At 42.3% G+C, this 25488-nt stretch overlaps 2 protein-coding genes across 4 annotated transcripts in view; one reads left to right on the forward strand and one right to left on the reverse strand.

The window, feature by feature from the left end:
• Positions 1-25488, forward strand: part of vash1 (vasohibin 1) — a 541933-nt gene that overhangs the window by 477785 nt on the left and 38660 nt on the right. The window lies entirely within an intron of this gene.
• The window catches only part of LOC111963258 (apoptosis-resistant E3 ubiquitin protein ligase 1), a 39723-nt gene continuing 19919 nt past the window's right edge, over positions 5685-25488 (reverse strand). For 2 of the 3 annotated variants that reach the window (XM_023986578.2, XM_023986581.2), the window contains 18 exons: positions 19664-19735; positions 19082-19308; positions 18506-18743; positions 17672-17841; positions 17372-17552; positions 16931-17184; positions 16737-16814; positions 16479-16620; positions 13428-13549; positions 13225-13300; positions 13010-13119; positions 12723-12902; positions 11477-11602; positions 11125-11254; positions 10960-11018; positions 8952-9041; positions 8642-8817; positions 5685-8421 (listed from right to left, as the gene is read on the reverse strand). In XM_023986578.2, the coding sequence (XP_023842346.1) occupies positions 8319-8421; positions 8642-8817; positions 8952-9041; positions 10960-11018; positions 11125-11254; positions 11477-11602; positions 12723-12902; positions 13010-13119; positions 13225-13300; positions 13428-13549; positions 16479-16620; positions 16737-16814; positions 16931-17184; positions 17372-17552; positions 17672-17841; positions 18506-18743; positions 19082-19308; positions 19664-19735 (2534 nt within the window). In that variant the 3' untranslated portion in view covers positions 5685-8318. Of the gene's footprint in view, positions 8422-8641; positions 8818-8951; positions 9042-10959; positions 11019-11124; positions 11255-11476; positions 11603-12722; positions 12903-13009; positions 13120-13224; positions 13301-13427; positions 13550-16478; positions 16621-16736; positions 16815-16930; positions 17185-17371; positions 17553-17671; positions 17842-18505; positions 18744-19081; positions 19309-19663; positions 19736-19863; positions 20049-25488 lie in introns of those variants that run through there. The other variant, XM_023986580.2, reaches the window with a different exon arrangement.

The raw sequence follows: 25488 nt of genomic DNA on the forward strand, positions 1-25488 counted from the left end.
CAATGGATATTCCATCCCTGAGCCCCGGCCTGCTCTGCTCTTGCTGATCCCACACTTGTTTGTGTGCTGCCTAACCAATGCTGTGCTGTGTAGGCCTATGGTGGCAGGTCAGGAGAGTCAAAGACCTAGTCCAAAACATGCAGGTGTACTTGCCGATAGCCTATGTTCTGGAGGTCAATGTTAATACTTTGCTACGACTACAATTGATTTTATAGAAAATAGAGTTATTGACCTCACAATAAGCCAGATTCTAGTAATATACATTGTGGTGGTGAAACTTGAAGCTGCAGCCACGGCACAATCAACCGGAAGGGGACAGCTCATGGTGCTGAAGATAGGCAAATTCCAGTAGACATAATTCATTTCAACCGTCTTCATTTTAATTAGACTTTACTAACAACAATAGGGCTTTGTGTTGGAGCCTATTTCTTCCTATTTAATAAATAATTAGTAGGCCTACCTGTTTGACAGACAAAATGTATGCTTTAGGTTGCTATATCCATAGATGTGTCTGTCAATTCCGCCCCCAACCATGCACTCTTTAAATAGACTACCTCTGTGTCAGTGAAGTGATGTTAAGTTAAAACCAAGACTCAAATTGAGGGGGTATGAGGGGGTATTCCATAGGCCTAACTTGTATTAAAGAAAACGGCAAAAAAGAAAACCTTGTTAGCTTAAGATTTTGAAGAAAATAAAACAGATTTGATTATATGAAGTGATCTATAAAGGCGCTTTGGTCCACAATGCTTTATGCTAAAAACAAGCTGTAAAATACCCGGGGAAAAGTGACTCGAAAGCTTATGGGAATATCATGGTTTAGTTTATTTGACCTTCAGCGGCTGAGCTACAACCTATAGCCTTTGCTTTGCTTGGGAAGCAATCTAATTCTGTCACTATAGAAGATGTTTGAACCCAGACAGCTTTTAGGGAAACACTTATGACCTTCTCTCGTTGGGTTAAGCCACAGAAGAAGAGTAGCCAGCAGTTAAATCTTAACATTTTCTGCATCTACACAGAACTCAAACCGGTTGCGCGCGTGCGCCATCGTGCATACATTTATTTTGTCCCCCTACACCAAACATGATCACGACATGCAGGTTAAAATATCGACAAACTCTGAACCAATTACATTAATTTGGGGACTGGTCGAAAAGCATTAAACATGTATGGCAATTTAGCTAGTTAGCTTGCACTTGCTAGCTAATTTGTCCTATTTAGCTAGCTTGCTGTTGCTAGCTAATTTTTCCTGGGATATAAACATTGAGTTGTTATTTTACCTGAAATGCACAAGGTCCTCTACTCCGACAATTAATCCACACATAAAACGGTCAACCGAAACGTTTCTAGTCATCTCTCCTCCTTCCAGGCTTTTCATCTTTGAACTTATATGGTGATTGGCATCTAAACTTTCATAGTATTACCACTACGACCGGCAAAACAGTTTGTCTTTCAATTACCCACGTGGGCATAACCAATGAGGAGATGGCACGTGAGTACCTGCTTCTATAAACCAATGAGGAGATGGGAGAGGCAGGACTTGCAGAGCAATAATTTAAAAACTAGGATTTCAAAATGTATTTTGCAACGCGACGCACATGCGACGCGAGCGGTGTAGTTAGGCCTACCATGTCTGGGGTGGAAAGGCAGGCCTAACTTTTGAAAGTACTATGCTCAGATTCCAAATGACGTCTCAGATTGAATTATTTGCAGGGACAGTGATTTGACATTGGAGAAATATTGTAAAATGAACACATAGGTCTATCTCTGTCCATTCTTAGCCCGTAATTTCGGTAATTTGTGTGGTATTAAAAAATATTCTGCTAATATGTAAAAGGACGTAGAATTGCATGAAATGTTTATTAAAAAGCATTTTTTTCTCAGACCTGCAAATACGATGATAGATTAATGTAATGATTAAACTATAAAGGAGATCTTTGCACCCCTACTCTTGTCCACGGTGGTCTGCGAACCCACAACCTTCTGGCCCGCAGCCCTGTGCGCTATCAAAATTCATGCGTTGCCATGTAATGAGTATATGACGCAGAACAGTTCCTAAAACTGCTTATCTAAGGCTCTGGTCTGTCCAAGAAGTGAGGGTATCCATGTTCTCTGCTATCCATTTTGATTTCATAATTATTTTGGCCATAGGGGAGGGTCACTTGTTTTTTTTAAGCGTTTAAGGAGGGTTTAGGTCAAATATATTTGCTGAAGGGAGGGCCATCCACTTTCATTTCGGAGCGGTCTGATTTTCTCCATGTAACCCTTATTATAAATAACATTCACTCTCTTAGTGGTAACCTGTGAAGTCTGCTGACTGGAGGGAGTGTTTCCATACTGTTGCTGCTTTGCTTCACATGTAGAAATACTGCCCACTTGTGTCTGAAAGAACATTACAGTCATCTGAGACCCTGAGAGTTGTAGCCTATCACAGCAGGGCAATGGTGCACTATTAAACAAAACATGCAAGTCCCACAAATGATAGACCACCCTAAAATCATATTAGGACGAAAGTGAAAAGAGTCTGGTAGCCTACTGAAGGCTCCAGTCCAGGTGAAGAGCAGGCCTCCAGATATTCCCAGCATGTGCTAGTCATGCACCATCTGGTTACGCTCTTCATGTAATCTCATGAGGCCTTCCCATTTTAGCGCCTGTAGACAAGACCTTGTCTGTCTATGGGAATCATCTTTAGTTTTGTGCTGTGGCAAGAAAGGCTGGTGCGTCTGTGTTGCAGTGAAAGGGCACATGCTATAGTCACTAGCCAGGCTGCTGCAATTATCACTGTCATGTACACAGTGTACAAAACTTTGCTCTTTCCATGACATAGACCAGGGATGGGCAACTTTGATGGCGGCCACAAAAAACTGAACTAAAGAGGGGCCGCAGAGGCTCGTGGGTCTGCATAACCACATCCATAGCTCGGTCGGTAATTCAACCATACTTATTACAAGTTTAGAAAGCTGGCCGCTAGACTAATTCATCAATCTAAAAAAAAGGGATGACATGGGCTAATTGAGTGACTGCTGATGCATAACCAAATTTCAAAATTGCACAATATGTATTCTATTATTCTGGCTCTCAACAGTAAGTTCCAACTGAGTTCCTAAAATAAATACAAATATATCTATATATTTTTGGGGTGAAATTGGTCCGCAGGCCTACAAAAGGGGAGCCAGTTGCCCATCCCTGACATAGACTGACCAGGTAAATCCAGGTGAGACATGGACTGTGTGCCATTCAGAGTGTGAATGGGCAAGACAAAATATTTAAGTGGGTGTCAGGCGCACCGGTTTGAGTGTGTCAAGAACTGTTTACAGTGTGCATCATGACTGGTCCACCACCCAAAGGACATCCATTCAACTTGACGCAGCTGTGGGAAGCATTGGAGTCAACATGGGCCAGCATCCCTGTAGAACACTCTCGACACCTTGTAGAGGCCATGCCCTGACGAATTGACGCTGTTCTGAGGGCAAAAGGGAATGGAACTCAATATTAGGAAGGTGTTCCTAATGTTTTGTCCACTGAGTGTAGTTCCCACACTCAGCAGTCAGAGAGCTGGGGTATGGACTTAGCCTGGCTCCACATGATCATTCTGACAGCATTGGTCACACTCCCCATCAGAGAGAGGGTCAGGCCCAGGGTTCTCCTATAAGTCTGGAGTCAGTAGTCAGGTGGCCATGTTGGACTGGTCAGACACATCCAGGTCCCGGACTTCATTTGCAACGTTAACAATGCTTTGATCACTGAATTACACCGCAATATTGTTCAAATCTGATTTTCCTGTTTCAGCATCATTTCCCCCCTCATTTTTTATCTATGGTATTTGCAATGAAGGTGAATATTATTTGAATAGGAGCATACTTGATTGATACAGTGGGGAGAACAAGTATTTGAWACACTGCCGATTTTGCAGGTTTTCCTACATACAAAGCATGTAGAGGTCTGTAATTTTTATCATAGGTACACGTCAACTGTGAGAGACGGAATCTAAAACAAAAATCCAGAAAATCACATTGTATGATTTTTAAGTAATTAAATAGCATTTTATTGCATGACATAAGTATTTGATACATCAGAAAAGCAGAACTTAATATTTGGTACAGAATCCTTTGTTTGCAATTACAGAGATCATACGTTTCCTGTAGTTCTTGACCAGGTTTGCACACACTGCAGCAGGGATTTTGGCCCACTCCTCCATACAGACCTCCAGATCCTTAAGGTTTCGGGGCTGTCGCTGGGCAATACGGACTTTCAGCTCCCTCCAAAGATTTTCTATTGGGTTCAGGTCTGGAGACTGGCTAGGCCACTCCAGGACCTTGAGATGCTTCTTACGGAGCCACTCCTTAGTTGCCCTGGCTGTGTGTTTCGGGTCGTTGTCATGCTGGAAGACCCAGCCACGACCCATCTTCAATGCTCTTACTGAGGGAAGGAGGTTGTTGGCCAAGATCTCGCGATACATGGCCCCATCCATCCTCCCCTCAATACGGTGCAGTCGTCCTGTCCCCTTTGCAGAAAAGCATCCACAAAGAATGATGTTTCCACCTCCATGCTTCACAGTTGGGATGGTGTTCTTGGGGTTGTACTCATCCTTCTTCTTCCTCCAAACACGGCAAGTGGAGTTTAGACCAAAAAGCTCTATTTTTGTCTCATCAGACCACATGACCTTCTCCCATTCCTCCTCTGGAGGAATTCATCCAGATGGTCATTGGCAAACTTCAGACGGGTCTGGACATGTGCTGGCTTGAGCAGGGGGACCTTGCGTGCGCTGCAGGATTTTAATCCATGACGGCGTAGTGTGTTACTAATGGTTTTCTTTAAAACTGTGGTCCTAGCTCTCTTCAGGTCATTGACCAGGTCCTGCCGTGTAGTTCTGGGCCGCCAGGTCCTGGCGGTCTGACACAGGAGAGACATTGTCAGTGTGACACCGACACATCATTCATCTGCTAATTCAGCTCATATCTAGTTTGTTTGTGTGACTCCACTTGATCATTGATGCCCCACGAGGTAAGATCTTGCATGGAGCCCCAGACCGAGGGTGATTGACCGTCATCTTGAACTTCTTCCATTTTCTAATAATTGCGCCAACAGTTGTTGCCTTCTCACCAAGCTGCTTGCCTATTGTCCTGTAGCCCATCCCAGCCTTGTGCAGGTCTACAATTTTAAAGAAAAAGTAACAGGTCTGTGAGAGCCGGAACTCTTACTGGTTGGTAGGTGATCAAATACTTATGTCATGCAATAAAATGCAAATTAATTACTTAAAAATCATACAATGTGATTTTCTGGATCTCACAGTTGAAGTGTACCTATGATAAAAATTACAGACTTCTACATGCTTTGTAAGTAGGAAAACCTGCAAAATCGGCAGTGTATCAAATACTTGTTCTCCCCACTGTATGTAGCTGTACAATAATGGAGTAAACGCTTGCTTACTTGCTTATGGCGGCACAATGTGCAGGATGATGTCATGCCATAGCTCGCCGTTATTCATGACAGCTAGAAGGTCCCCTGTTCTGAGACCAGTGTCTCTGCATATGTTGTCCACACAGGTTTAATGTGGTCTTCCAGAAGGCCTGCGCCCATGAGAGAATACCCACAATATGAGACTGCTGGTGGCTAGCTCGAGATGCCTGAAACAGTGACCAGCAAATCTCAGCCTCCTTAAAACATAGACAAATTGACACACAATGTAATAATAACTTTTTAATCACATTAAACAAAAGGGACTGCAGAGCAGGAACTCTGACATTCAGTGATAACCAACAGTTTGGCCATTTAATTTTACACAAAAAAATCTCCCCTCCAAGCCATAAGCAACTAATTAACAATATTTACATAGATAAAAATCCAATACCAAACCCCAATAAGCACTGAGCTTTCCAAATCAGTCAAACTGGAACCTTGAACACTGAAAGCTGGACCTGCTTATGAATGTGAAACACTATATAAACTAACTTTAAATCACAACTGCTGTTTCTTTACACATCTTCATATCATGTCCTTATCTGAACTGTATTCAACTATTTACACTTTTGTAAATGCACATGCTTTGTATAAGAATATTTCAGATCTTGATTCCTATAGTACAATGTATTTCTACTTCTGTCAACAGTTTGACTTGTGCCTCCATAAGGATAGCACCAATAACACAAACAGCCCCCTAAAGAAGATCCCAATAATGTTGGAATTATTCTGTTAGAAGTGTGTATCCTGTTCAACAAGAGTGATGTGACGTTTAAGTGGTAAATCTCTTAGTGGTTGATTCACATTGATAAATGTGAGGAGGGTTGAACAACAACAACTTAACCTGCCGTGGGTTTGCATTTGTGGTGCGTTGTGAGGCTAATGATTCAAGTGAATATGATCTTTTAACACGTCAAAGAATACAATAGTATTGCTTAAAAATGTGTGTGTGTGTGTGTGTGTGTGTCTGTCTGCTTTAGGCTACTGTGCTATATGCTGCATTCTACATGATGCTTTCCTAAATAGCCTGTACATGTGGTTAGCTGCCCACTGTAATACACTGCATATTGTCAAATGTACAAATGTTCGCTGCAGAGATTAAACGACCATAGAGGATGAATACATGCAGTTCAGAACATAAACCAATATTTCACACCATCCCGTAGGCTCATGGTTTGACTTAACAACAGTATTATACGTACATGAGCATTGGAAAACTGTGTAAATATGTAGAAATAAGTCAATAATACAATGAAAACACAGGTAAGAAATATTCACCTTGTGTATCCTGTCTCAGTATCCTTGCTCAGGTCAAAGACAGCAGCCTATGGGTAGTACAGTCAGAAGGGAGGCAGCTAAAATCACACAAGCACTCGGACGGACACAGACAGCGAGTGGATGCATAGATGGAATTGGAGATCCAGAGGTAAACCCAGTCAAGAGCACAGGACATGACCGATATCAAGATAACAGTTGAAGAGACTGGAACTCGAGGTTAAAATCCAATTGATATTCACATCTCAAATCTCCCCGGCAAAGTCAACAGAAAGTCATGTTATAGTAATATCTCTGTTGTTATACTTTTACTAATCTAGGCTTCTTTTAACTATACACTCCTATAGATAAAGTCAGAGGCAAAGGGTTTGAATAAGGCAGGTTTAAAAAAACTAACAAAAAAAACAGTTACGGATCAAGACGAATAACATCGTCAACAAAAAGCCATCAACAGTATGGGTGAAAACAACACAAATCCCTAAGTCAGTCCATAAAACAGACAGTGACATGGGCAAGTACTTTGTTTGTTCCTTTGAAACCCCATGTCTTTGTACAGTGAAGTCAATTGCTGATGTGAAACGTTAAAGGGATACTTTGGGATTTTGGCAATGAGGCCCTAACCCTTTATTTACTTGAAGGAAGTTAGAGGTAGTTTCACGAGCCACACCTATAGACTTCCAGTCATTGCGCTAACGCTAGTTAGCAAGGGATCGTGAAACTACCTCTAACTTCCTTCATACTGGACAGAGACATAAAAATGTTATCCACAAGTTCATCTGACTCTGGGGAAGGTCCCCATTGACACAACCCTGAAGTATCCCTTTAATAACAAAACATAAATGAATCAGCTGGGCTTCAACTGTAACATATGAAACTCCCACCAACAAAAAAGTGTGACCTCAAATATATAAATATCAAGTACCTCTTGTCCCTTCTCTTTGAAAATAAAACAAAAAAATCTGAACTGTTGCCATAACATGAAAACCTATTTACATGTATGTACACATATTGAAATAAAAGAGTCATATATATATATGTATATACTGTATATCCTTCCCTGATCAGTTAAGGCCAAAGTGCTATGGGTGCGCAGCTTCTCCAAACTTTGTATAGGCTGCATTTGCATTTAAATGTTCCTCATTTTTTCACCAAAACAAAATTACAAAAAGCAAAATAACATCAAGCTCACGAGGCTCTTAAACTAGTGCTACGTTCTGTCTCAAACATATAAAACTAAGTAACTCTTGCATCTAGAAGAAAACTACCAACCCTTTTTTACACCAGTTCATCTTTCTTCATTAGAAAAGCAAGCGTTGTACAGCATATACATAGTGCCAGCAGACATATGAGGACTGCCCAGGGACATCCTGTGGGCTTCCTGTAATGCCCTCTACCACTGAAAGAGGATCATGGGTAGTCTGTGTGAGTCGAGGAGAGTTGTCCATTGTCCAATGCTGATGGAGAGGGTAACAGGGGTATACCAAAGGCCTGGTTAACGCAGGTTTTGTAAGTACCCCCCCCCCCGCTGTATGAGCAGGACTACAGTGTGACCAGAGTCTGGGGGTGAGCTCCAGGGATAAGGCCAATCAGAGCATGCCGAAGCCCTCACTGCCCTCACTGATGGCGAGCTTCAGCATCTTGTGCAGCTCCTCATAGGAGTCATAGGTAGGGAGGCACAGCTGGTTAAAACTAGAGAGAAAAGAATCCACAGAGTCAATTGACAGTTGTGTATGTGTTTATTCTACAACATGTGTAGTGTGTCTGTGCATTATTCAAGTAAAGAACTGAAACCAACTACATAGTACATGCATATGAGCCAAGTACGAATGTGAGTGTGAATGTGCATATACTGTAAATGTCCGTCTGAGTGTGTGTGTTTGTGAGGGTGCGTGCATGCCCGTCCACTCACCAGGTGTGTGCGGTGGGCAGGGTGCTGTGTGTGGGAGCAGCGATGATCTGGAAGGAGGGGCAGAGGGTGCTGAAGCCCCCGGGAGGCAGCTGGGAGGAGCCGGTGGTGAACTGCAGCAGGCGAGCCAACTCCTCCTGGGTGAAGCTGGACACCACAGCCCAGAACCACTTCATCACCTAGGACAACACAACACCAGAACACAGTCAGCATGGTGCTCAACACAAGCACATTTAACACATCTCCATCAATGCTGTAGCAAAGCAGTATCTTTCACCGTGTACTATGGGTCAGACCTAGTGATGTCACCCACCTTCTCTCTGAAGTGCCAAGACCCTCCTACGACCACAGCATGGGCCTTGAAGTCCTGGACATCGATATCCCCCGTACCACACAACAACAGCTAGGGACAAACAGACATTTAGACTAGAGGTCGACCGATTAATCAGAATGGCCGATTAATTAGGGCCGATTTCAAGTTTTCATAACAATCGGAAATCGGTATTTTTGGCCGTTTTTTTATAATTTTTTTAACACCTTTATTTAACTAGGCAAGTCAGTTAAGAACACATTCTTATTTTCAATGAAGGCCTAGGAACGGTGGGTTAGCTGCCTTGTTCAGGGGCAGAACGACAGATTTTTACCCTGTCAGCTCGGGGATTCAATCTTGCAACCTTACATTTAACTAGTCCAACGCTCTAACCACCTGCTTTACATTGCACTCCACGAGGAGCCTGCCTGTTACGCGAATGCAGTAAGAAGCCAAGGTAAGTTACTAGCTAACATTAAACTTATCTTATAAAAAACAATCAAACAATCAATCATAATCACTAGTTAACTACACATGGTTGATGATATTACTAGTTTATCTAGCGTGTCCTGCGTTGCATATAATCGATGCGGTTCGCATTTGCGAAACAGGACTGTCGTTGCTCCAACGTGTACCTAACCATAAACATCAATGCCTTTCTTAAAATCAATACACAGAAGTATATATTTTTAAACCTGCATATTTAGCTAAAAGAAATCCAGGTTAGCAGGCAATATTAACCAGGTGGAATTGTGTCACTTCTCTTGCGTTCATTGCACGCAGAGTCAGGGTATATGCAACAGTTTGGGCCGCCTGGCTCGTTGCGAACTAATTTGCCAGATGTTTACGTAATTATGACATAACATTGAAGGTTGTGCAATGTAACAGGAATATTTAGACTTATGGATGCCACCCATTAGATAAAATACGGAACGGTTCCGTATTTCACTGAAAGAATAAACATTTTGTTTTCGAGATGATAGTTTCCGGATTCGACCATATTAATGACCTAAGGCTCGTATTTCTGTGTGTTATTATGTTATAATTAAGTATATGATTTGATAGAGCAGTCTGACTGAGCGATGGTAAGCACCAGCAGGCTCGTAAGCATTCATTCAAACAGCACTTTCATGCGTTTTGCCAGCAGCTCGTCGCTGTGCTTCAAGCATTGCGCTGTTTATGACTTCAAGCCTATCAACTCCCGAGATTAGGCTGGTGTAATCGATGTGAAATGGCTAGCTAGTTAGCGGGGTGCGCGCTAAGAGCGTTTCAAATGTCACTCGCTCTGAGACTTGGAGTAGTTGTTCCCCTTGCTCTGCATGGGTAACGCTGCTTCGAGGGTGGCTGTTGTCGATGTGTTCCTGGTTCGAGCCCAGGTAGGAGCGATGAGAGGGACGGAAGCTATACTGTTACACTGGCAATACTAAAGTGCCTATAAGAACATCCAATAGTCAAAGGTATATGAAATACAAATGGTATAGAGAGAAATTGTCCTATAATTCCTATAATAACTACAACCTAAAACTTCTTACCTGGGAATATTGAAGACTCATGTTAAAAGGAACCACCAGCTTTCATATGTTCTCATGTTCTGAGCAAGGAACTTAAACGTTTAAGGTTTCTTACATGGTACATATTGCACTTTTACTTTCTTCCCCAACACTTTGTTTTTGCATTATTTAAACCAAATTGAACATGTTTTATTATTTATTTGAGGCTAAATTGATTTTATTGATGTATTATATTAAGTTAAAATAAGTGTTCATTCAGTATTGTTGTAATTGTCAATATTACAAATACATTATCAAAAATACAAATATATATATATTTTCTTATCGGCCGATTAATCGGTATCGGCTTTTTTTGGTCCTCCAATAATCGGTATCGAAAAATCATAATCGGTCGACCTCTAATTTAGACATTACAGGGCCATAAGAGTGACATTTAGAATATATGACAAGGGATGTACGCTTGGAACGTATGACAGTGAATGTGATTTTATGCAGCATACCTCCAGCTCATTCTCATCAAATATGGCCAAAAGGTTCTCTGGAACAAGTTCATTCAAACCTGCAATTCACAAAACAGTTTGTTGCCTATCCCCTTACAGAGATTCCAGATTAGACACACAGGTGAATGTGAAGAGGCCATACAATATCTACGTTTGTATCCTTACCTTTGAGAAAGTGCTCCACCTCGTCTCGCACCTGACTGGCGAGCCTGTACTGGGCCAGCAGGTTCAGATAATGCATCTTGTTCTCATTGTTGACAGCAATCTGAGCTCCTCCAGATATCAGCTCCACCACCTGCAGTGACAGAGTAACAGAGCTCAGGACATGACTGACAACACATACCGAACCTTACACACTACCTCTACTTTTACACACTCCACTTCTATTTAGGAGTCCTAAGCAGTCTGCCAAGGAAATCATATGGGTTTCTTCTGTTTAGTTATTGCTTTATTTTTTTCTGTGAGATGACTTGGTGGATAAGGGAAGTCATGTCAAATAGAATGATTGCCTCATCACCTTCTCCAGCTGTCCTGACTTGCTGTACTTCTCCTCGGCAAACACCAGGTCCATTTCACTGACATCATTGTTTAGGATGACACAGACTTTCATTTTGTAGAACTCCTGATCATCCGTCTCAAAGTACTGCCGTGGAAAATGAAATAAAAACACAGGAAAATGGAATTTAAATAAACAAATAAACATTTGTCAATTCAATTTATAAATAGTTTATATAAAATGACCACATGTAAAGGCCTATTTCTTATTACATTTTGAATTATACTCAACAAATAAAAAGGTACTTACTCATATTTGATTATTTATTTTATTTAGAACCTGTGCAAATGTTCAATGAAGCACGAAACAAAATATAAAATATGAATGTATAAAATCTAAAAAAGGTAAATAGAAAACACTTTCAACTATAGTTGCAAACAAAATAAATATAGGCCTAAAATATATATATTTTTTGGGGGGGCTTTCCTGTTTTGCATGTTATTTTGGCATTAATACATGTCACATACCAATTTGGTACCTTGGGTCAAGTGTTAGCAGCAACACACGAAACCCCCGTTTCTCGACCGTGTAAATTGGGGCCATGTCTTTGCAGATGTAAGTTGTAATGGCAGCTGTTATCTCCTTCCAACTTCATGATTCTTTGCCATATGGTGTGCCGCGGGCAAAAGCCTCTTGCAGCGTCTAAGTCGGGGGTTTGTTTTGAGCACTCGACTGTACTTTTTTGGGTCTTATTCATAGACTCTCTCCGTACTGTTTCACATGATTCTTGCGTAGGTGGTAAAATAGGTTAGTGGTGTTTGAGCCTGTTGTCGGGACCGGCCTGCGGCATATTTTGCAGTGGACGGTTTTCTGGTCCATGTCAGAATTTTCATACCCAAACCACGTCCATGCGACCGAAGTAGCCCCTCTTTTAGGTACGAGCTCCGTGTCACCGTGCTCTGTGTCACGTTCACTCTCCTCCATGTTTGTTTGTGATGCAAATTTCCTTTCACACGACACGTGTGGAAGAACTCAAAGCGTTGTCCAATTGGCGAAAAATATTGCCGTAAAGAGTGTGATTTGCGACAACGAAATAAACAATAGAGCACAATATGAAACGATAAGACGCTTTTCTATTGTCACACGATATATATCGTCATATCGCCCAGCCCTAATACCAACTAGCCGAAGCATAGAGGTAAACATTGGGAGTGAGGTCTAACTCCAGTTCCCCTGAGCGGCTGTGGGACTGGGGTGGAGGATGTACCTTGTAGTTCATCCTGAGTCCGATGATCTGGGCTAGGAAGGAGCGGGTGAAGCGAGCACGGACCATCTGCTTGTAGGCCCCGCCCAGGGCTGACTCGTACAGGCACTTCCCCACCACGCGGCCGGCAAACTCATACATCTTCAGACGCAGGTGGGCTGGCCGCTCTGCATTGGGGTGGACCTGGGAAGACAGGCAAACACATTACCTCACTATCATATTGGCAAGGTCAGTGAATATTGACCCTAGCCGTATTGTGTTAGTTGTGCTGGTGAGAAGGGAGGTCTTACCAGGCCCTGGTTGTCGTCACTGAAGCGAGTGAACAGCTGATTGGTGGTGTCAAACAGGGTCTTACAGATGAGCTCAAACCACTCCCTTCGCGGCCCTCCCCAGTCCAGAGCTAGGGGACAACACAACACACATACTTAGTCATTCAACAGCGCTTACCACAAACAACACCAGCTGACTGTACTGTCATCTTCTGTATGTTGAGTGTTGATCTTACCTTCCTCATCCTGGAACACCACCTCAAAGTTCTTACTCCAGTCCGACACGGAGAAGTTCCGGGTGGATTTCAGAGACTGGGAAGAGAAAGATTTTAAAACATTGTAATTTTCAATTTCCACTCATTGTCATCATATGAGTCTGCTGTAGCAGTTCTTAATCTCACTGCGGCTCGGAGAGTAGTTGCACGGTGGGTTCACTCACCGAGTCCAGGATGCAGTGGCGTGTGATCTTCAGGCAGGTCTTGGTGCGAGGTCTCTTGGAGTGGATGTGTCTGAGCTCCCTCTGGAAGAAGCTCACCTTGTCCTGGAACGTCTCCGAGCCTCCTGTCAACGGCATAAAAAACATACAGATCTTAACCATGTACTCCCCATGGACACTGAATTGGAAGAGGAAAGAAACTAGGGCTGACCCCATTTAGTCGACTGGTCGGTAGGCTGTTGGTTGACCAAGATTTCTTTAGTTGAGCAGTAGCAAAAAATAAATACAAACGTTAATGGTGTAGACAACTGTCTGATTGGCACCTGTCTGAGCGGACTAATCCATTATAGAGGCTGTAGGGATGGCATAGTCCATCACTCTAAGACATGTGCTATTGAAATTGTATATGGTTATATTATGTAAGAACAATGGCGCAACACTAATAACAATTATATTATTTATTTATTTATTATACAAATGCGCTTTCTCCCATGTTGGATAGCGGTCGCAGTTCTGAAACATCAGTGCGCTGTTGAATTGGCACCTTTTCCTAGACCAGCAAAGTTAACCAGCATATTGGTGTTGAGAACAATGCGGTTGAGGCAGCAGTGGAGTTAGGAGACGAGAAAACAGCCCTTGCCTTAATTGCCTAAGAAAAGTGAGGAGAGAGGAAACCAACTTAATTAGGTCTATAATCAATAGCCTAACTGTTAAATGTGCCTGGCTATATAAATCATCCATGTACAGAAATGTACAGAAATAAGACAGATCCTGCTTCTGTTGACAGTTTGAGTGTTTGTTTAATAGCCTGCTGATTCTGTGAGCACCAAGCCTCATGTAACCACAACATGTTGGATAAACAATTTCACAAATTCGGCTGTTTATAATCTTTGCTATGCTGTAATAAAGGCATTGGACTTTTTTCCCATTAGAACAGCCTCTCTGGTATTATTTATAATCTATTTAGTGTTGTTTACACTGTTCTAAATGGTCAGGAAAATTATATTTATAATAATAACCCTCCTTATTGTTATTATTATTATTATTGATTGTCAATATAATAATAAGTAATGCCATTATAATTAGTAGGCTTAGTATAGCAGCCTTCCCCTTTACCTCCTGAGCGATCAGAAAACATTCCCCCGTTTTGAGTTTATTTGTCACGTCCTCTGCATCCATTTTTCTGTCACGTGTTACGGTGTTCAGAGTTCATCAACAATTAATTGCTGTGATTATGATACAGTGCGTTTGGAAAGTATTCAGAACCCTCGACTTTTCCCACATTTTGTTACGTTACAGCTTTATTCTACAACGGATAAAAATAAATAAAATCTTCATCGATCAACACACAATAACCTCAAAGCGAAAACAGGCTTTTAGACAATAAAAAACAGAAATACCTTTTTACATAAGAATTCAGACCCTTTGCTAAGAGACTCGAAATTGAGCTCAGGTGCATCCTGTTTCCATTGATCATCCTTGAGATGTTTCTACAACTTGATTGGAGTCCACCCGTGGTAAATTCAATTGATTGGACATGATTTGGAAAGAGCCCCGAAACAGGATTGTGTCGAGGCACAGATCTGGGGAAGGGTACCAAAAAAATGACTGGAGCATTGAAGGTCCCCAAGAACACAGTGGCCTCCATCATTCTTAAATGGAAGAAGTTTAGAACCACCAATACTATTCCTAGAGCTGGCCACCAGGCCAAACTGAGCAATCGTAGGAGAAGGGCCTTGGTCAGGGAGGTGACCAAGAACCTGATGGTCACTCTAAAAGAGCTCCAGAATTTTTCTGTGGAGATGGGATAACTTTCCATAAGGACAACCATCTCTGCAGCACTCCACCAATCAGTCCTTTATGGTAGAATGGCCAGACGGAAGCCACTCCTCTGTAAAAGGCACATGACATTCCGCTTAGTTTGCCAAAAGGCACCTAAAGGACTCTCAGACCATGACAAACAAGATTAAACTCCTTGGCCTGAATGCCAAGCATCACGTCTGGAGGAAACCTGGCACCATCCCTGCGGTGAAGCATGGTGGTGGCAGCATCATGCTGTGGAGATGTTTGTCAGTGGCAAGGAATGGGAGACTAGTCAGGATCGAGGGAAAGATGAACGGAGCAAAGTACAGAGAGATCCTTGATGAAAACCTGCTCCAGAGAGCGCAGGACCTCAGACTGGGGTGAAGGTTCACCTTCCAACAGGGAAACGATCCTAAGCACACAGCCAAGACGATGCAGGAGTGGTTTCGGGACAAGTCTCTGAATGTCCTTGAGTAACCCAGCCAAAGCTCGGACTTGAATCCGATCAAACATCTCTGGAGAGACCTGAAAATTGCTGTGCAGCAACGCTCCCCATCCAACCTGACAGAGCTTGAGAGGATCTGCAGAGAATAAGGGGAGAAACTCCCCAAATACAGGTGTACCAAGCTTGTAGCGTCATAACCAAGAAGACACGAGGCTGTAATCGCTGCCGAAGGTGCTTCAACAAAGCGTCTGAATACTTATGTAAATGTAATATTTCAGTCTTTTTTATTTCTAAAAACCTGTTTTTGATTTGTCATTATGGGGTATTGTGTGTAGATTGATTTAATACATTTTAGAATACGGCTGTAACGTAACAAAATGTAGAAAAAGTCAAGGGGTCTGAATACTTTCCGAATGCACTGTACTATAAGTCAGGCCCTATTGGTCACGTGCATGCGATGCATACATGTGTCATGTAAAGAGAGCAAGGGTTGAGGGAATAGAGAATGTAAATGGCTCTAATTATGTTGCAGCTTTAGCAACACGGACAGCGGCATTAACACTGTTGATATTCTGTGGTGGTCGCTGTAGTGGGGAGGAGAGGGTGCTAGTCACACAGTGTCATTTTCTTACACACAATCAAATCAAGTGCGGTTGGACTCCCTCTAGTCATTAGGGTGTCTTAATTATTTAATCAAACAGTGAGCTTAAAGCATCGGACAAGCTCAGTGAATATAGTTGATTTGATTAAAATACATAGCATGTGTCTATATATGGAAAATGCAAGTTTTAAAAAAGGAAACCAACCAATATTCTTGTGCAGGAAACGGATGAAGGTGGCAGCCATGATGTTTCTGTCTTTACAGCTCAGCTCCACTGGCGGCTGGATCCCATCATCCACCACTAGAGTCAGGTACTTGTGAACGGGGTCAGGGCCATAGTATGTGAACTGGAAGGGACAGAAGAGGAGGGTGAACACACCAGCTAATTAAATCTACTGATAAAAGGTCAGAAAGCATTATGTGGACATCGTACAGTGTTTCAGAGCAGTTCTGCTTGTCCTACCTTTGTCCCTGGACACACTCGAAAGGTAAAAAGGCGCCATGGAATAATTTTCAGGTAAAACTCCTTCACGGACAGTTGCTGTGTAGCAGAAAAGTAAATTTTCCAGTCAATGACAAGTCTGCAACACACCCAACTGTAGAGCATGTCCTATTTCTATAAAAATAGCCTTCCCTTTCTATCCCCTCTTCACCCACCTTTGGGGATATGTAGCAGTAGACCTTTTTGGGTTTCTTGACCTTCTCTGGCTGGTCTTCTACAGGGGAGTCATGCTCGACCTCCTCGTCCCCCATGGAGGGTCGACTCTGCGGGGCCATCAGAGCCGAGGCTGGGAGCTGCCACGAGGAGTTACTGTAGTTACTGTAGTTCCCTGTGCCGTAGAGGTACGCCTCAAAGTAGATGCTGATCCCTGGAGTTGACACGTTCTTCTCCACACAGTTCTTCTCATTCTCTGTGGGGGAGGTGGAAGAGTAGCAGTTGAAACACAGGAGCGATGTAAGAGATTTTACTACACAAAGAACAAAAGTCTTCATATACACTGTACATGATCTAATTTTGAGTATGATAGGCTGACTTGCTAAAATATTTCCTTCACCTCGGCCTGTGTAATCGTACCCTAAAATAGGACCCTTACTCACCACTGAGAACGATGATGTCAAACTCCCCATTGCTGATGGGCAGGTCGTTATAGGAGATGCGTGCCCGGAAACAGCCCTTCTTCCTAAGGGTGATCTTCAGCAGTACCTGGCACAGCTGCTTGTTGGACGTCACTGACTTACTGTAGTACTCCTCCAGGCTGTCGTCATCCACTGTGCCCAACTGATAGGAGGCAGACACAAAATGGATTCCCAGTTTCCACTTTCACAGTCTAAAATCCAGAAACAATTGACTTCAGGCTGTTATATGAGGATTGTTATATTGGGTCTCAAGTGTCTTACCGAGTGGACGTGGACACTGTAGTTGACCTCGTCTATGAGTGAGGTGGAGTTACTGGTGGGGTTGCCATACTCGTCCCGGGGCTCAATCTGCAGGGTATGCTGCTGGCCATATACTAAGACCAGCGTGGAGAAGTGGTAGGCTATCTTCGTTTTAGATGGGACCACTGTCCCTGAAATGAACACAGAAAATAAGGGAAACAGATGAGCATTGAAGGAACGTTTCAAATTAAAGTATGTAGTGTTTACCAGTATAATACATGCAATGGCCCTGAGACAACAGAGAAAAACAACTCTCTTTCATTTACACAAAGGTTCAAGTTGCTTCCATGTTAAGGGAGCATTTCAACACGTATCAAGCCTGATTGATCAAAGCTGTAGAGCATGATGACAAATTAAATCATTCCAAACATTGTAATAAACAACCAGATGAAAGTAAAATGTTCCCGAAAAATATTGATTTTGTCTTAAATAAACTTGATGTCATGATCAGCATCACATCATGCTATATTTAGTAAACAAAGCTAAACTACAAACCAGATTGTGATGAAGAATACTATTAACAGCCTTATTATCGTGCTATGAGGACAAGCAATGGAAAGAACATTGGAAGAAACATTGGCATTATAATAAGGGGTATCAACATTTCTGGTCTGGGTGGCCATTCATTCATTCCTACTAGGCAACTTCAAAGTTATGTTCTTTATGAGCAAAAGCACATGATTATCAATATCACTTACTTAAATGTCATCCATGCTTTGTATTAAATCTTACAAATATAGCACAGTCCTGTCCTGAAATGGGTTACTTACACAGCCCAAAAGGTCATGACCTTACCTGGCTGGAATATCTTGTAGTAGGGGCTGTAGGCCACGTTGAGTCCTCCTAGTTTGACGGCCACCTCGTAGCGTCCGGCCTTTCGGACAGTGAAGGTCACTTTGACCACGTTGGACTCAGGCTCCTGCAGAACCTCCTGGGTGACGGGGATGTCTAGGGCCAGCTCTATGTGGGTGATGTTGACCCTTAACCCCACGGGCCGGTGGGCAGGGAAGGGCTGGCCGTTCTTATAGAAGAGCTGGGGTAGAGAGTCAGAGAAAACCATGAGAAACCATGGCAGGAAGTCTAGCACCACAACTTGTGCCAGAACACCATCCTGCCAACAGTCTATTCATTGTGTGCTTTATGATCCCAATAGAAACCCAACAAACAAGCCAAATAACAGAATGACTGATTTCAATCTGCAGAAACAAAAAAAACGACATCCAAATGTATCCTTCCTCCACACTCTTTAATACTTGATGTAGGTTGTTGTGTTTTAATCATACAGTTTCAAACAGAAACTAAACTCTTAAAATCCAGAAATTACTGAAGCAGACTTCAGATTTCAAGCCATTAGGTGGGTAAGGATCTTACCTGAACACAGAAGCTCATAGTTTGGCCCACTTCCTGTGGGTCCTTCCAATCCCATGACACATTGCAGGAGCGCGGGTCCAGGTAGTTCCCCCGTACATAGTCGTAGATGCTGCGGTCGCCCCTCCTCCCAGGGTCATCATTCTGCAGGAAGCTAACCACCCGCGCAGCGAGCTCACATAGGAACTTGATGGTAAAGACAAACGCTATGATGGAAACAGTAATTCCACCTGACAGGGGGAGACATTGTGTCAGAGAGCTAAATGTGATTAAATGCACAGCACACTGAGGATGGCTCATACATATCTCATTAGTAGAGAGACCATTTGCAATGCAATATTACTTCAAAGAATGCCCTCCAGGTCTATTTGATTTAATGAACTGCAGATAAGCAGTAACTGTATGGGTAAAGCCTGAAAGTCTTGGGACACAAACAGTATCACAAGTTCAAATATGTACTAGTATTTCAACAAGTTCAAAGTTCTTCCTGATAATTCTTAACTACAAGTTAGTTTAGACTCCAGGCCTGGCTGACAGGCACCCATCCCCTACTTCAAACAGCTACGGTCAGTAGAACTCACTCACCAATCACGTAAAACATGAGGTCCCTTATCAGAAAGCAAAGTGCCACAGTACAGCCAAATATAAGAGCTCCCGCTGAAAGAGAAACAAAGACAGACAGCATACTTCACTTGACTTTCACAGCACAGAAGGAGCTTTCAACAGACATTTCATATAAAGCTGACGTGCTCTAGTGTACACCATTCATTCTGAGGCATACTTACAGATCAACTTGGAGGATTGACTTGTATTTCACTTTTGTTTTCTGATTCATCTGTAGATAATAAACCTTTAAACGTAGCACACACCCAGGTTGGACTCTGCATCCAGGACATTCATCAGGAAACCTATTAGGTCCATGTTGTCCTGCACTAGCCAAGTACTGCAGTATATGGACTAGGGCTGACCCCATTTAGTCCACTGGACGATTGTTTGGTCGATAGGCTGTTGGTCGACAGAGATTTCTTTAGTCAAGCAGTGGCTTAAGAATGTATGACACATGAGACACCTGTCTGATACACGCCTGTCTGAGTGGACTAATACATTGCGGAGGCTGCGTGGGTGGCACACCAATATCACCAGTACTACTAATTACAATGTTTGTTTGGTTACGGTCATTTCTGTTAATGCATTCAATATAGTACTATTACAGTCTAACCGTCATTGTAGGAGTGGACACGTTGTTTGCAGAGCGCACAACCTATGCTACACTTGTGAGAAAAAAAGTTGTGGTTTATTTAATTCTATTTACGAGTTGTCAATTTATTCATTGTCTTTTGTTTGGAGCGCTCCTGTCAATCTTGAATACGCACCTGATTTCGCATAGAAGTAGGCCTAGGCTACCTGGCCTGGGCGCAAATGTAGGCCTATAAATGTTCCCGTTTGGGGATTTGATACCATTTTTGAATTGTCTTAACTCATCAACACTGTGGAGCTTCTCAAAGTAATTTTGTCTTCGCCTTAAACCGCAAGTAAATTAAGTCTGTTTTTACATCCATTGAGAATGACAAAAGTTGTGTGTCTGTCTGAGCTCACCAGCGTGGGAAACTCTCGAGGGCCCAGAATATTTTATACAGTGTTGCAAGTTTGCTAGCATGAGCTTCAGGCCAGACCAAGTTAATGGTTGATACAATGTTTCAAGTGCATTGCAGAAAGGCCATGCATAGCAAATATGATTGATAGGATATTTATTTTTAAAATCAGGATATTTTCTACCTGCAGTCTGCAATGTTTTTAATTTGTTGGCTTTATGTAGGCTATTTTTAAATATTGTCAATGGCAATAGGAGTTACTTTTAGATTTGTATCATTTTAATTTTGATTGAATTTTGATTAACCACATAATATTGATTGAGATATGAAGACATTATAAATTAAATAAAACTGTTCCATGAAAATGTGCAAATGAAAATCATAACTGGTTCGCAGATCAGTAGAAACGGTACGATAACTTGGCACTCCAAATTGAAAAGGTTGCCGACCGCTGGTGTAGCCTATTACCGGCAACTTCAGGAAAGTAATGGCAGAATCTGCGAAGGCCAGATCTCCCTCTTTAGTAATTTGTGCGTCTTCATTTTTAATCGCAGTGCTTAAAGCATCAGACAAGCTCAGTAGCTTACACATAGTTGATTTTATTCAAATATAGGGTGTGTCTATATATATGGAAAAATACACATTTACAAAAAAATATATTTTGTACTTTTTTTCTCCTCAATTTCGTGTGGGGCGGCAGGTAGCCTAGTGGTTAGAGTGTTGGACTAGTAACCGAAAGGTTGCAAGATTGAATCCCCGAGCTGACAAGGTAAAAATCTGTCGTTCTGCCCCAGAACACGGCAGTTAACCCACTGGTCCTAGGCCGTCATTGAAAATAAGAATTTGTTCTTAACTGACTTGCCTAGTTAAATAAAGGTACAAAATAAAATATCCAATTGGTAGTTACAATCTTGTCCCATCGCTGCAACTCCCGTACAGACTCAGGAGACGGGAAGGTCGAGAGCCATATGTCCTCTGAAACATGACCTTGCCAAGCTGCACTACTTCTTGACACACTGCTCGCTTAACCTGGAAGCCAGCTGCACCACTGTGTCGGAGGAAACACCGTCCAACAGGTGACCGAATTCAGCATGCATGTGCCTGGCCCGCCACAAGGAGTCACTAGAGTGCAATAGAACAAGGACATCCCGACCGGCTAAACCCTCCCCTAACCCAGACGACGCTGGACTAATTGTGTGTCTCCTGGTCACGGCCAGCTGTGCCACAGCCTGGGATCCTGACCCGGGTCTGTTAGACCGCTGCGCCACTCGGGAGGCCCACATTTAAACATTTCAATCGATTGGTCGAAAGAACAGACGACTCTCGGTTGACCAAGTTTTTTTTTAGTTGGGAACAGCCCGAATGTGGACACTGTTAATTCACTGATGCACCACATAACAAAGGCAAATCAAGATTTTCCGGGAATAGGAGTTAGGTATCTTCTCTGACGCCAAGAATAGCCTATCACAGGAAGCATAGCTATTTGCTAATTGAGAGTGTATAGGCCAATGAGAATCGGTGTGTGTACTACAATATGTAAATTAGGATAGGAAATGGTACATTGGAGAATTGTAATGTAACAACATAGGCCTAGGCTACCTTCTTAACATAATGTGGTTGCACTTTTTTTTTTGGGGGGGGGGGGGGGGGGTGAAAGATTTGATTTATGATTACGATTTTTAAAATCCAAAACATCCATGTACAAACAACAACAAGCAGACGCACACAAACATCCACAACATCATCCCCGCCCAGACCCACCTGCTCACACCCCCATCTTCAGCACTAGTATTACTCTCCCCCACATGACTTCAAACCGCACCATTTTGTATCTCTCCGTCGCCTACGCACATTTAGATAATAAAGCATTTGACATTTCCATTGTGTTAATGATTTATTTCCAGTTAAGTATACGTTTTCTCAAGATGATTGATGAGAAAAGTATCATCAGGCCCATCGGGTATCTCACTGCACCCTCATATGCCATGTCTTGAAATATGCAGACAGACGGATTATAAGTACATTTACATTGTAATATTCTGACAGGCAATTTTCTAACTCCTCCAATAACTTTTGGGCTTTATAGCATTCCCAGAAGGCATGGATTATTGAGTCATTGTTCGTTTTACACTTAAGACATGACCAGTTGCGCTGTAGAATGTAGCATGCGCATCTTCAATATGTACCCATTGTTCCTCTTTAATACATTTAACTATATATCACAAGTAAAGTCCCTGAGTGGCGAGTTGATACAATTCCAGGTCTGGAAGGTTAAAACCACCCTCTGACTTAGGAAGATGTAAAACTTTCCTTTTTATTCTATGAGTTCTATTTACCCATATAAAGTCTGTTATGACTGAGTACTTGTTTAAAGAATCTATTTGAATCTATTATTTTTACTATTTCCATAATTTTGTTTTTTCCCCCATGCAAATCTTCTATCCTGAGATTTTAGAGTATTCTGAAAATATCTTTAGCAAAGGGGGGCAATGAGTTTTCAATATTGGTCAGGTACAGTGCATTCAGAAAGTATTCAGAACCCCTTCTCTTTTTCCACATTTGGATACGTTACAGCCTTATTCTACAATGGATTAAATAAATAAAAATCCTCAATCTACACATAATACCCCATAATGACAAAGCAAAAACAGATTTAAAAAATGTAAATAAAAGAAATACCTTATTTACATAAGAATTCATACTCTTTGCTATTAGACTTGAAATTGAGCTCAGTGGCATCCTGTTTCCATTGATCATCCTTGAGATGTTTCTACAATTTGGGAGTCCACCTGTGGTAAATTCAATTGATTGGACATGATTTGGAAAGGCACACACCGGTCTATATAAAGTCCCACAGTTGACAGTGCATGTCAGAGCAAAAACTAAGCCATGAGGTCAAAGGAATTGTCCGTAGAGCTCCGAGACAGGATTGTGTCGAGGCACAGATCTGGGGAAGGGTACTAAAACATTTCTGCAGCATTGAAGGTCCCCAAGAATACAGTGGCCTCCATCATTCTTAAATGGAAAAAGTTTAGAACCACCAATACTCTTCCTAGAGCTGGCTGCCCGGCCAAACTAAGCAATAGAGAGAGAAGGGCCTTGGTCAGGGAGGTGACAAAGAACCCAATGGTCATTCTGAGAGAGCTCCAGGGTTCCTCTGTGGAGATGGGATAACCTTCCAGAAGGACAACCAGCACTTCACCAATGAGGCCTTTATATGGTAGAGTGGCCAGAATGAAGCCACTCCTCAGCAAAAGGCACATGGCAACCCACTTAAAGTTTACCAAAAGGAACCTAAGGGACTTTGACCATGAAAAACAAGATTCTCTGGTCTGATGAAACTAAGATTGAACTCTTTGACCTGAATGCCAAGCGTCCCGTCTGGAGGAAACCTGGCACCGGCAGGGACTGGGAGACTAGTTAGGATCGAGGGAAAGATGAATGGAGCAAAGTGCAGAGAGATCCTTGATGAAAACCTGCTCCAGAGCGCTCAGGACCTCAGACTGTGGTGATGGTTCACCAGGACAACGACCCTTAGCACACAGCCAAGACAATGCAGAAGTGGCTTCGGGACAAGTCTCTGAATGTCCTTAAATGACCCAGCCAAAGCCCGAACTTGAACCCGATCGAGCATCTCTGGAGAGACCCGAAAATAGCTGTGCAGTGACGCTCCTCATCCAACCTGACAAAGCTTAAGAGGATCTGCAGAGAAGAATGGGAGAAACTCCCAAAATACAGGTCTGGCAAGCTTGTAGCATCATACCCAAGAAGACTCGAGGCTGTAATCGCTGTTAAAAGTGCTTCAACGAAGTACTGAATGACCTGTATGAGCATTGTTAAACTTATGGGTCTGTAATCAGCAGGGGACTGTCCCATATTGTCTTGGTTTTAATATAACTGTTTGATACATGGAACTAGGAAGCACTGAATTGAGTGACATGTGTTGTCATTTGTGTAAATAGCTACGTGTGCAAAAATAATGTTCACTGAGTAAAAAAACTATAATCCCCCCTCACACACACACACACACACGTGTTACTGTCAAATTCAACACAACAAAAACAATATCTGTGGGCTACACTGCACATTATTACATTGTACACTTTCTGCATGTGGACATCTGTTCTACAATGTGCCAGCAGAGCACATACCCCTTTTTATGCACTGTATTGAAAAAGTGAGAAAGAGGGAAAGTGTTGTGTTCCTTTCACCTCTATAGTGGCATCCAGCTTAAGCCAGGCCCAGCTCCAGCTCCACTTGATCCCTGAACCCACTTGTTTAACAAGCAACGCCTCATTGTCACCTCATTTTCTCATTATGAAAATTAACCACATAAGTTACTGTAGAGGGAAAACATTAGTTAACAGATAGTGGTTAGTTCTTCTTTAAAAAAATAAAAAAAACTTTATTTAACTAGGCAAGTCAGTTAAGAACAAATTCTTATTTACAATGACGGCCTAGGACCAGTGGGTTAACTGCCTTGTTCAGGGGCAGAAGGACAGATTTTTACCTTGTCAGCTCGGGGATTCGATCTTGCAACCTTTACGGTTACTAGTCCAACGCAACTAGTGAACATTTCACACAGATTCACACAGATTGTAAGCAACTAACGCGTTATAACTTGAGGAACGGCAAGGAGTCGTATGCCAGTTAATACTATAGCGAATGGTTAGGTTACTAATGTTTGCTCATCTGATGTTGTAACGAGCTGTATGACTTTATTAGCAAGCTAAATTTCACACCATAAACTAAATGATTTTATCAGATAAGTTGGCTAATGTTGCTCAACATTTCTCTGGCTAACTAACGGAAAATTCG

This window comes from Salvelinus sp. IW2-2015, linkage group LG4q.2, assembly GCF_002910315.2.
Source record: "Salvelinus sp. IW2-2015 linkage group LG4q.2, ASM291031v2, whole genome shotgun sequence".
NCBI classification, from domain to species: domain Eukaryota; kingdom Metazoa; phylum Chordata; class Actinopteri; order Salmoniformes; family Salmonidae; genus Salvelinus; species Salvelinus sp. IW2-2015.